We start from the raw sequence: 13,509 nt of genomic DNA on the forward strand, positions 1-13,509 counted from the left end.
AATACATGCATACTCTAATAATACTGCATGTTATAATAAATTTATATGGTGCCCTATGGGTACTACAGTTGGGTTATTGAGCATGTGCCAAGGACAGTTCTGTTCATGTTATCAGTTTGTGGTTGACTCCTACTGTAATACAGTAAAGCTAGCCTTAAGGCACCATAGAAAATATTACAGCTTACAGATTTATCGAGTGGCTGTAACTAATGACAGGCAATAGACTCTCTTTTAAGACATTTCCTCATTTAAATGAGTCACCAAAAATGTGTCTAGCACTTCCTTTTTGTGCAGCAGTCGCTGTGGTTGATCTCCGCATTACAGCAGCTTGTCTGCAGTGGCAATTCCCTGACCCTGTGAGCTTCAGGAATTCTCAGCAGATACCCAAAATCAACTGGTAGGAAATTAGCTGGAGAATTTCAAAGTGTCTCTCCTTACAGAATGTAAAAGTGAATTTCATGTACAGCTACATTACTGCTACCTGGAAAGAGAAATAAAGGTCAACATCAGTGATTCAGCTGAGCCATGCTAAAAGTTTACAGACTTTAAAGAAAAGGTTAATTTTTATTTTCTTTTACCCACAGGTCTACCCACGGATAGCGCCGGCATTTTGGCACTACCTGCGGGTAGAAGTGAGTAGCGGGTATTTGAATACTCCCACATCTTTACTTTATAGCTTACTAGTGCTTACTGACCTCCTAGCTTGTCTATTGTGCAAAAATAGTTAGCTGCCATTCTAGTTGTCATTTTCTGTGAATATAGTCTTGTACTAATTCCATATTATTTTGACTACAGTGTAATTACTAACCTAAGTCACAGAGATGTGATGTGTCTATATGCAAGACTAAGGGCAGAAAAAATGATATCTAAGTCAAGGCCATATCATACATTGTGACTGTAGCACAAAATCAAAGTACTGATATCCATACCTGCACCTTCTTTTATAAACACATTTTACATTCATGAGAAGAATTTGGAGCTTCAGTTTTGCTGTATCATTTTTGTTAAGTTTGTACAACTCAACTTGATATCATTTCTCCCCTCTTTTGTCCCTCAGGAGCATGAGCAGCTCAGCTATTCCTCCACAAGGTCCAAGGCTCCAAGTGTTATCATCACAGGTCTCAAGCCAGCCACCAAGTATATATTTCATATCAGAGTCAGGACGGCAGCAGGATACAGCGGCTATAGCCAGAAGTTTGAATTTGAAACTGGAGATGAAAGTAAGTTTTATTGAAAGGAAAAAATCAAATACAATAGAAGTAGCATTTAATTCTAGAACAGTCAGACATTGAGAGTTTAAATGGCTGAATCCATTCCATATATTTATCACAGAGTGACCACTGCTGTATTACAAGAAGTAAGCCTTAGCCTCACACTTCTAGATATATTTATTTTTCTCGAGTAACAGATAGAAATTTCAGTCCACTACTGCAGCTGAAGGAATGTTTATTTCTGCAAGATCCCCTGGTTTGCCATAGATCCATTCTTCGTTTAAAGAATGCCTTCTCTTTAACCTCTGCGATTATCATGTGTGAGGTTTCCATTTCACCTAAGTCCAGCAGCTTCATGCAGGTTCTTAGAACACACTGATGGACTCGTTTCTCTATAGTTTTTAATGCTCTTAGAATATAATAAAAAAGACATTTTTAATATGTATTTCAACCTATAATTTCACTAAATTTGCCAGTGAGAAGCGAAAATCCTACGTTCTTGAAGAATATGAAAAAAGGCTCTTACTTAGAACAGTTTTGTATGTTACATATTGCTTGCACCTTCAAAGGAACCATGAACAAGATATTTACAAGCATTTGAGATAAAATGAGTGTAGTAGATGCAGCTCTAAAACACTCATTAATGAAATTGCTTTAATTAACCAATTATGTACACTGTGTTTTTCGTTAGAGTTTTGGAATTCAAGTTACTTAGGCTAAAGTACAGACTCAGTACTAGTGCATGTATTTTCAAGAGCACCCATGAGTTTGTGTTTTATTTTTATTGCTTTTTAACTTCTATTTCAAAAATGTTTTAGGGACAGATTTCCAAGTAGTTAATGCCTAATTGGACTTCTAAATTTTTCTAAGTTGTTAAGCCAGTTGGATTGATAAGGAAAGCACTTGGGTGCTTTCAAGAATTCTAGTAGTACCTGTTTGCATCATATGATGCAAAAAATGCTAGCCTTTAGGCACGATGAGTTATAACTGTTACGAGAAGTAAATGCTATTTAAACCTCCGTGAGCCTATGTTATATATGGACAAATTGGACTTACTCTAAAGTCTAAATCTAAATTCTCTAAAGTCCTAATCTAAATTAGGAAGACTATTGCCTGATTTCTGTCATAAATACTATTGATAAAAATGTCTCAAGGTTGTGAAAGTCCGTGCATGCTTACCAAACTCCTCATCTTCTTATCATTTTCCTTAATGCAACTGCCTTGTCAGGCTGCAATGTGAGGTAGAGTAGTGTGCTAATCCTAATTATTTATTTATTTATTTTTAATAAGAACAAGTAACTAAAAGTTGAGTTAGTTGAATTGATAAAGTACTATAAACTCGCATCCAGGTAAGCCGGTGTTATCATTGTAGATTGTATCATTGTATCATTGTAGTACAGTTTACTGTACTGTAGATGTTAACATTGTAGATGTTACTGTATTCTTTATTCACCCTTCCAAGTATCAAATGTCTGAAGAAGTTCAAATCCCTATAGACTTTCCATAATGCCAAAAGTCAAGGGACTGCATGTATTGGAGCACCTTTAGCTCTAAAATCATGAGAGAAAAGATAAAAAGGACTAAAGATGATGCTCTGAAAAGCCTAAAAGATAACTTAGAAGCTTGAGTTTTTCTGCAAGTTTACTGGATGCAGAGAAGGACTGGTTGGGCCACATGGTCCTCCATTTTGAGACAGAAGAATGGGTCATAGATTAAAGTAGTTTACACAATGCTGTTATGAGTTTCTCTCACAAAAAGTATCATTTTCTCTCTCTGGGAAATACTGTTGCCACACCAATATTAACATGAGCTATTGTGTAAAAAAAAGAAATGGTTAATTACTTCACGTCATGTTTTTTTTCAAATTTTGATCTCATTTTGAAGAAACATTGGATTTTGCAACGTAAGATGATATAGTAAATGATGCACCGATTTTAGATGTCTGTCTTCCTATTGTGTGGGAGCACAAGTTTTCTATAGAAAAAGGTCTGTATTGTAAAAAATATATTTCAGATTTCAACACTTAAACGTTAAGTGCCTTCATGACTTCTAAGTATTCACTGTGAATCTTAATAGTAAAACATGTACATTATATATTTACTGTTTACCAACATTTATTGCTTAGGCTTATTCCTAACTAAAAGTATTTAATTTGTTACAAAATGATATCGTTGAGTGATTGAAAGGAAATATGAACAGAGGAAATGTAGGCTTTGCTTATGATCAACGGAGATGGGGGTAGAGGGAAATTTTGTAGCTGTTTGAAATGGTGCTAGATGAATACCTCTGTTTAATTGAAAGGGTTGTTCAAAGGCCTGTTAGAACAGTAAGTATTACTTCAAATTTAAAAGGAAAAAAATGGGAAGTGTACATGCTGGTAAATATTACTTATTTCAAATGGAAGCAGTTCTCAATGACCAGTCAAATTGTACCTTTATACTTTCCGAATATCTTGCTTCCTCAAAGCAGTGTTTTAGAAGCAGGCCTATTCTAAGCTTTAATGCACTATCAGATTATTATGGCTATTCGTTTGAACTCCTTTTGTAACATTAACAGCACCTCTGTAACTGAAGCTTTTCCAGTCAGCTAATGAAAGCAGATTGAAATGTAACATCTCCCATAAACAGTCTGGACTTACAGTCTTTCAGCGATGGGCAGCTCAGAATATTTAGAGACAGATAGTTCTATCATTTAGTCTTTATACTTTAAAATTTGTCGTGTGCTTATGACCTGATTTTGTTTTTTTAACTTGGATTTCATAATCCTCTTCTGACTTTAAAAGTCATTTTATCCAAACACAGAATCATTGTAGAATTTTACCATCTTTTCTGAGCTATAGCATCAGAATTGAACCTGATACTGAACTGAGAGGGAGAAGGAAACCTGTTTATGATACAGTAAGCAATCATAACACTACTTACCTCCTATTAATTCAGTTTTATTTATAGATCCAAGCACTTGCTGTTCAAATAGAGGATTGCATTACGCAACTGATTGACAAAACAACAATTCTGTGGATACTCTTGTATTCCAAGATATTGACCTACTTCTAGATGTAGTGATTGAGAAGGGTTGTGCTTAGACTTATTTTGAATGGTCAGTTGAGTGCAAATAAATGATAAGTCAAATTTGCTGGCATGCACCAATCTTACAAAGCAATCCAAATCAAGCTATGTAATAATCTCTTATCATTTACTTCTCTGAGAATGTGCATTTCAGCTGAAGTTTTTCTAGCTTTTTAATATATATTGTTCTTTATTATTCTGAAAAACTCTAAATAATATTAGACCAGGACAGACTGTTACAGCTCCCTCAAACCGTACCTATTGGAAACAAGCTACTTTGTGAAAATTCCACACTTACAATTACTTTTTGTGGGTTTTCAATTAGCCAGATTTGAAGTTAATGTGAGCTATACTGATTTCGTAGGAAGTTAACATTTTCATTAAAAGACTGGGAAGAATAGAGTCTTTGAAAAGTATTTGTTTTCAAAATGAATTTTATCCACCAACAATCTCATAAAAATTACAATAAATACTTCAGGTTTTGAGGTTTTACATGTTGAATGTTAGCATCTAGAAGAATTTAGGGACCGATTCCAGAACAACCAAAGGTATTCCATTTATCTTGTTTGGAAATTGACATATCTTGTTAATAAATAGTAGTACAGTGAGCAGTCCATAATGCAGATTTTTCTTTAAAGTAATGCAACAAATGTTGAGTATTCAGTTGTGACATTTGTCTGTCAACACCTTGGGTAGAACGGTGCCATCATGCCTTCTCCAGTTTATTGGTTGAAACGCTATCTATGCTGCTTCAATTCCGTAGGATAAAATAAGATACTTTGTTACTAGGAACACCAAGGAGTTTTGGTAAAATTATTAAATGTGGTGCATGAAACAGAAAGATCAACTGCGTAGGAGCCATGAACAAGCAGTCATACAGTGGTGGTCAGTTTTTTAGGAAGCCCTCCAACCTCCTGGCCAACAAACTGAGGCAATCATTACTTGGAGAGCATGATAATGGAGAAAGAACTCTCCCTGATGCAGAGACAGCTAAAAGAGTAACATTTGTACTTCCTGAAGGGAAATGTAGTTATCTAGAAAAGTCAGAAAAATTGTCATTTCAAGGAAGTAGGGATGGATACTGTGAGAGATTTCTTCCACTGTTGTAACTAAGAGGCTGCTGCTGGGAAATTTCCATGTAACACGTTTGCAAAGCATATTAACTACAGCTTTTGACCATTTTCCTCATTGCCATTTTTAGCAGTCACCCTGTTTCAGCAGGGTGGATTTTTCTTGTTTGGTTGGTTGGTTTATAGATGCAACAGTTCAAAGCTTTCCTTTTTTTCTTTTTTCTTTTTCTGACGAATGTTTCTTATAGTCTCAATTCAGAGGCCCTGGTGCCTACAGGAATCTGTAAAAGATTGAACAATTTTCTGCTGGTAGTCAGTGCAGTGTTTCCATGCTGTGACTGTCTTTTGCAGGGTTTGTTCTGAATCCAAGTGTGGTTTCCATACCAGACTTCCCATCATCAGGAAAGAAATTTGTATCTGACAGAAAACTTGGCTCGTCGTAGAAGGGGCTTAAGGGGCAGACTTTTTAAGGTGCAGTGCAGGCTACTGCTTCAACTGAATAGAGTGTGGCAAAAGTAACCACATTGTGGTTTTTAAAAAATCAATGTAGACTCCTAGATGGCTCAACTACGTCAGAATAATAATTTTAAAAACAAAACAAGAAACAGAAATTATAATAGAGTAGCTCGAGGACTGTTTGACATTAATTATCTTATGAGGACTGTAAGACATTAATTGGTCTGAAAAACTCTGTTCTTGTGGAAAAAGTAACTTTAATTTCTTTAATATAGGTGCAGATGGTGATTTTTCTTGTACTACCACATCTGTTAATCCTCGTGTTCTTCCTTCTATTCCCACATCCACAACATTTATCTGTAATTTTTCAGCCTCAAATCAGGCTATTTTTGGATTTGTAGTCACATGTGAGTGAGACTTTGAGATCCATTTTTCCAGAACTCCAGAGGAGAGTCTTGAATCATTGATTCTGACAGGAGTCTCTCCAGTATTGTTTCAAGCGCTTGCCTTGATTCATGCCATGTTAGAGAATCTGTCTCTAGGATTTTTAGAAACACATTAAGTTGCCAGTGCAAAGTTGAGGGGTTTTTTTGTTTGTTTGTTTGTTTGTTTTGTCAGAACACTGTTTTCACAATAGTAATTCCAATTCCTGAATGAAACCAACAAACAAACAGACTGCACTTACCTCCTATTTAAAAACTGCCTTGCTGTATCCATCCCCATGTCTGCTTAGTCCTGCTCTTCATTCAGTTGTAGTCAGTACTGGATACCTCAGGGTGTCTCATTTTAATCTCGAAATGTTTCCTTACTGTGTTTCATATTTTCAGCCATTTGGTCTTCTAATATGAGCTTACCCTGTCTGGTTCCCAGAAGTTCCAGAGTCTTTACTTTCTGTCTTAATTTCCTAAACAAGAGCAATTCCTTGCTCAGATCTTAATTTTTTATCACAGGCTTTCCATTCACCTACTGGTCAGGAAGTTAATGTTATTGGCAACACTTTGAAAAGAAGCTTTTCAAGTCAATTTATGCAAAGAATTAATGCAAACTTATACTAGTAATAGTATTTCATTTCACTTTTAAAAGCCCTTTTAAGCTTTCCATTCCATTGCCTGCTCCTTTTCCCACATACCCTCTGAGACTGGAGACCATCAGCTCACAGGAACTGCAGCGCTTCTGGAAAGGTGAAGGTAACCCTTATTAGACCCTTTATTTTTCTTTCCTATTGTTCTTTAGCTCTGTTGCTTACAGTGCCTTGTAAATCCATCTGACAGTCCGTACTGTCTGTTAGAGCTCCAGTTCTCACCATCCATACTTATCTATCTCACAGCTACTCACTATTATCTGTCTAGCTGTCTTTCTGTCACTACTTTATCTTTCACACTGCTGGAAGGTCTGCTGCCTGATAGATGTCAAACTGAAATAACTAAAGCATGTAGCTGAGAGACAGAGGAGAGCTATCATTAAGGCTGCCAGACCTTTTATACCGAATACACAACCTTCTAAAAGATTTTGGAGACATTTGCTCAAAGAAAAGTGGAAAATAGAACTGGAAGATTCTCTTTTTCTTTTATTGTCTTGTGCTGTGAATAAAATTTATGCGCCATTTCTCACAGTCTTCCAAGTGAGGAAGTGAAGAGGCATCAGATATTTCTCTTCATTCCAGAGAGAAGGGGAAGTGCAGGTCCTCCTCTACGCATTTGGGTGAAGAACCCAGTGAAAAGTTGTAACTGAGACAGAGCTTGAATATAAAGAATAACTGGCAGGATCTGAACTGATCTCAAAATGAATTAAGAAATTCTTATTTAGCAAGGAAACTGTACACATTATTGAGCAAGGAATCTGGAATAATGCAATTAGGAACTCTTAAGTGTCATTTTAAGCAAATAACGTACTTCTGAGTAAATCATGAAGAGTAATGTGAGTAAACAGTTTGCATAGATAATATAATTTGGGATAGAATTATGTATGACATGTATGGTAGTTTTACAATCAGTGCACCGCTTTGTGTCAGTGGTACATACACTATGCTGAAAAGTTCTGACACCCAAACCTTACACTGTACTATCTAGTCATCTGCTGGGTAACTCATAAATCCATCCTTATCTTTGCCTCATGCCACTCATTTTTAAAAATATGCTTTTGTCAAAATGAACGTGTTGAGCAGATGGGCAGAAGGAATGAAACAAAATGCCGTACATAACAGCCACTCAGACAGGTTCTAAGCTCTCTCATGAGACATCTCTGGAGCAAAAAGCCTGGGAGACAAATCCTTTTGCATCTTGGAACACCAGCAAGGGAACCATAGCAAACACTAACCTTTTTCTTTCCAGTGCTGCTGCGAACAGCTGAAGGTGTACAGAACCAACCTCCCAATTTACACTGCCGCGGGAATGTCACTGCAGACAGGTGTAATGTCATAAATGCAAACAGGAACAGGAGAATAAGGAAAGAGGCAGTCAGTTGGCAGTCATTTTCCCATTGGATCTGCTGGTGGTTTACACATTCCTGTTCCTTGAGAGCTTTCTCAGCTCCTTGCCTGTTCATGACAACTGTCAAGTGGAGTGTATCCCCATAGACCATACAGCCATGTTCATCCCTGTGATCACGGAACTATCAATCCCTGTGCACAGTCAGCAGGTGCTGATTAAGATAATGCACTACAAATTGTAAAGAAAACAGAAAACTGATTTTAGTTACACAAACTTTGGCCCTGATATCTAATGAATAATATTCTGGGAAAATGGCTGTGTGATCCCATGATTAAATGCAGCACTATAACATGTACACATCAAAAGATAAAATAAGTTGCAGAAACTTGCTTGAATTTGCATTCATCGTTGTTTTTTTAACTTAGTTTTTCTGTCTTACATAAACAAGAATACTCTTGAGGAGAAATATGGGGACATATATAAATATGCACAGATGATGGAGAGGAAAAATGACATAAAAAAGCAGGAAATGACGAAAAATGAGTAAAGAATGGACACAACCAAAACAATACCTGTTAAAGCCTTTATTATTTACAACTTTTCCTTAATTAGGACATTTCCTTAATTAGAAGAGAAACTGAAAAATGAGAAAGAACAGAAAGATCAAGGGACATGCAGAATTTCATTTTGGACAGCAAAAATTGTTCAAAAATTGTCATTATTGAGTTTCCAACATTAACATATTCTCCTTGCCTGGAGAGCGTTTTGTAGAACCTGTGTGCAAGGATGCTGTATGCACACACATGGCCTTTGTAGTTATCTATGTGTTGTTCACTGCACTGTGCCTCCATTGATTTCTGGAAGGATCACTTCAAGCAAAAATAAGTATTACTATCATTTTGCTCTACCTGTTTCTCTGACAGTTTTTAACAAATCCGCATTTTCCAATTATATTTGTCTGTCATTTCACATTTTTATCTGACAAATAAATTAAGGTCATCAAGAAGTTTCAGGCTTGAAAGGCCCTCTGTAGTCAAATGGGCTATGGCATCTGTACCAATACAGTGAAATACATATGCTAGAAACAGAACAAACATTTTTAAGAGTATACAGTCTCAACTTAAAGGTATATCAGTTAGACACAAAAAGAACTAAGTTGGTGGGGAACTTCTCTCCATTCATGAACTTGACTGTGGTTCCTGATAGGAAATGTGTATATTATTAAACTGATAGCTTGTAGTCAGCTTTAAGTAAAACTCCAAGCAGCTTCATCCAGTGGGAACAATTCAGAACAACAGCATTTTTCGTTTTAGTATACAGCACAGGGCCTTTTTAGACAATAGGATCAGTTCCTACATTTCCACACAGAACTTGAATAATCTTGAAGCAAGGCCCTGAGTTTTGTTTTATTTTAATGGAATGCTGTTGAAGAAAATCTCAGCTAATTTATCTGAAAGCATCACTTGCTAAAGTCACTATTTTTGCACTCCTTTTCCTATAAATAAATAAGTAAATAAATAAATAGCTTGTAGTTTGTTCTCTCACTTCCATTACAGAAATGGAAACTGGGCAAGATATAGTCATTGAAAACCTCCCTTACCCGTTACAACTTCAGACTGACCCTGTCCATCTTTACAACATTTAGCATAACCCTTGCTAGTCTGAAATCATATTCAGTGTTTGAGTTGGACAGCCTATTATATTTGCCTTTTTATTTCTGTGGCACCGTACTATATGCTGAATTTTTTCAACTAAACCTGACACTGTGGAGCATAAGATAATGCAGATCCATTCCTGTGGTACCACTAGATTCTGTTTTGGAGATTAGCTATTTAGTGAGTATTTGATAAAGGCTTTTGATACATAATTTATCGGAAGATGCGTGCATTTAACTTGTCTAAGGAGAGTTTATGACCACAGATACTGAATGCCTTATAGTTTACTGCCTCTGCATATCTCCATTAAATTATATGGGCAGAAATCTAATGTCAGAAATTTAACAAGTTGGTTTTGCTGAAAATTGGACATAAGTTACTACTACCTTTATTTGTTTCACTTTTATTACAAAGCCAGTTTACAATGCTAACTTCTAAACCTCTCACAAATATTTAGAAGACAAATGTTTTTTCTTGAATACAGCTTTTTATGAGGCTTTAGGCAGTGATGTGTGCATTGTATTGGGCTTCATCAACTGGAAAGTGAGAAACAGGCTGCTGAGCTTTCTTTTTACAGCAGCTAGAAGCTGTAATCATCTGATGCCCAAAGAAAACTGAAAGATTTTGTTGGGAAGTTTACAAAGTCAAAGTTGCTTTCTTAATAAATCTAGAATTTATTTTCTTTTCTACACTTACTTACTGTTGTTCTCAGAGGTAACTGTGATTCTGTGATCCTGTGAAATGTGTATTCTTCTTCTAGAACAATATTGTGTTTCTTATAGAAAAAAGAAAGTAAAAATTAGGTAAATGTCATATGAAAAAATAGAAGTGTAACTGTGTTTACTTTAAGAATAAAAAAGTCACAAAGCGGGAGATATGGTTCTCGTATTGAGTAGTACTTGCACAATGAGGATCATCCTGACTATGAGCAGGTACTTCATCAAAATAAATATTTAATATTATAATGAAAACATAATAGCTCAAGCCTCTACAGACTATTTCAAATGATCTTTTTTACCTGCTAAATGACCTACAAAAAATAACAGAGAAAAACATGAAGCATAAAAGAATCATTTTTTTCTGTTGCAGTGATGCCAGGCCTCAAAGCATATTAAAGATAGACGTATAAATCTGTAACAATAAATCTAAATACTAAAAACATAGAAGGGTGTGTCAGGCTACATGTTACATGTGCTTTTTCTGCTTAAGATTCTACTGAATTCCTACATGTGTAATACTGCTGCTGACTTTGTTTTGGATAGTTAGATGCACAGATATTTTTTAATAACAAGCAAGGTTAAGCTAAAACGGCAATACATTTGTTCTAGTTTTATGTCCAAAATCCAGTCATTCTCAGATCTTAGTAAATTGCAAGTGCCTGATGGTGCTTCTCATTTTAGAAACCTTTAGAAGTATTCCACACTTCTTCATAGCTGGTACACAGCTGAAGGTTTTTCACTTCACAGATGATACATTCTCACATCATGTCTGGTCTAAGCACCAAGAGAACTACTACAGAGTAATTGCAACTTGTGGCTAGTTAAATGTTGTCACCCATTTTGCATGAATCCCAGGTGCTGGAACTTCAACCTCTTTCTTTGTGCCTCTCTTTCAGCTTCTGATATGGCTGCAGAGCAGGGACAGATTCTCGTGATTGCCACTGCTGCTGTTGGTGGATTCACTCTCCTGGTCATCCTCACTTTGTTCTTCCTGATCACTGGGAGGTAATTAAATCTACACTGTTCTCATTTGCTCGGGGTCTGTGTTATCCAAGCCTAAGAATTTATAAAGAATAGCTAAGCAATGTAGCCACATTTTCAGAGTTTTTTTTTTTTAAATAAGTTTCTGACCGTCTTTCCTGCTGATATGGGCAGGAGGAGAACAAAATTTAAAATACAATGCAACTAACATTAGAAGACAAAGAAAAGAACACAAAACACAATATTTATTATAAAATCCCTTAACTGTAAATTGCAAAGCTTTGGAGAATGTAACTTTAGGATTTCTGATGTCTTGGGACTGGCAGTATAGTTTGGTAAAGACATTGTGTGGACAATTTTTGGTTTTTTTTTTGCTATATTAAGTTTATAGGCAAAAATATCTTACATAGCTGTGTATGATATGTACACTTGTGCATTTATCAAGAGAGAACATAAGAATTATGAAATGAAATTAAATCGAGGAAAACCTTACTCTAGAATATTGGGATGATTTAGCTTCCTGTTTTGTTCATTAACATTTTATTGCAGATACTCTTGTAAATCTACGTTACAACAGCGCTGTAGCAAGTGAATTCACTGATTATTTTTTATAATGTTGGTGATTTTTATTCTTGCAAGTCCATTTTATTCCTTTTAGCACAGTGCTAATTGTCTACCTTTCCTCAATTGGTATGTTGGTCAGAATCAAATAAAGACATTGTGCTAATGGTTTAGAAACTGTTTTGATTTGACTGGCTTGATGCTGTGCTCAACTGCACGCTGAAAGTTCAAGGGAATGCACAAATTCTTAACAGACTTGCTAAAAATGCAGGTAGTGGTCAGAATCCCAGACCTTGCTGGAGCTCAAGATGAACACGTGACACAGAGCATCTGGTTTTTTTGTGTGTGTGACTTTAGGATTTTGTTTCTTTCTACCAGGAAATAATCAGAATTTAAAAGGATAGAGACAGTACGTCCACACTTGCTCTGTAAGACATTAGTGGCACCGCAGTTCTGCTTTGGGTCAAAAAAGCCTTAAAAATTCCTAATATTCTGTAGAGGTATGGGCTAAGCAGAAGGAGTCGGGCTCATATCTCTTGCAGTAAGTTCTGTAGGAGGAACTGTGTAGTCTTTGGGCCATTCATACTCTTTTTGCCTCTCCTTTCTTCATATGCATAAAACTGGTGGAAGAGCCTCCATGTGAGGAGGGTTCTCCATGAAGTTTGCTTTGGGACAGATAAATCTGGGGTTTGGAAGGGGTTTTGCGCAATTCTTGGGCCTGTTTAGAGTCTGTCCTTTGGATGAAAGATGTTAAAGTTACTTCTATGAAGGTGCTAATGGTCATTACAGATTGGGTTGATATTAACAGGCAGTGCTGTGCATTCAGATTTGTAAATATTTTTCTGTTGTTTTTATACCATTACCTCTGATTAGGAAAGAAAATGATGTAACAGTGCAGGCATTATGTGAATAATAATAAATCTGGTTAAGTCTAACATTTTATTTAACTGAAGCGACTCACATTGGAACACACTGTAATCTCAATCTTAGAAGCTTGTAAAATATTCGTACAATTACTAGAAACATTGACAAACATTACTCTCTTTCAGACAGAAGAGTTATTCAAAAACAGACTTTCAGAGAAAATGATTCTCTGGAATCCTTGAGAGCAATTCCTAAAAGCCCAAGCCAAACTTTTCCCTGATAAAACACTCAGGGAATAAAAAAAAAAAAAAAGGAAATGAGTTTCTTTCTAGGTTTATTCTTCCTGTTTGCTAATGTTAAAGATATCAGAGATTCTCTTAGCTTTCTAACATTTCACTCAATTGAACCATTTCAATTATGTAAGATGTAAATTCATTTTTAAGTACTTCTTAATTAAATGATAAGAATGTACTGCATAGAAGACAGAGCAAGAAAATT

The 13,509-nt window shown here is 35.9% G+C and overlaps 1 protein-coding gene across 6 annotated transcripts in view; it reads left to right on the forward strand.

Annotated features, from left to right (window-relative positions):
* Positions 1 to 13,509, forward strand: part of EPHA6 (EPH receptor A6) — a 496,053-nt gene that overhangs the window by 350,374 nt on the left and 132,170 nt on the right. For 3 of the 6 annotated variants that reach the window (XM_052703498.1, XM_052703517.1, XM_052703528.1), the window contains 3 exons: positions 585 to 632; positions 1,058 to 1,220; positions 11,502 to 11,610. In XM_052703498.1, the coding sequence (XP_052559458.1) occupies positions 585 to 632; positions 1,058 to 1,220; positions 11,502 to 11,610 (320 nt within the window). Of the gene's footprint in view, positions 1 to 584; positions 633 to 1,057; positions 1,225 to 6,885; positions 6,984 to 11,501; positions 11,611 to 13,509 lie in introns of all 6 variants that reach the window. The other 3 variants (XM_052703508.1, XM_052703547.1, XM_052703538.1) reach the window with 2 other exon arrangements.

Source organism: Tympanuchus pallidicinctus, unplaced genomic scaffold (assembly GCF_026119805.1).
Source record: "Tympanuchus pallidicinctus isolate F22 unplaced genomic scaffold, pur_lepc_1.0 scaffold10, whole genome shotgun sequence".
Classification (NCBI taxonomy): domain Eukaryota; kingdom Metazoa; phylum Chordata; class Aves; order Galliformes; family Phasianidae; genus Tympanuchus; species Tympanuchus pallidicinctus.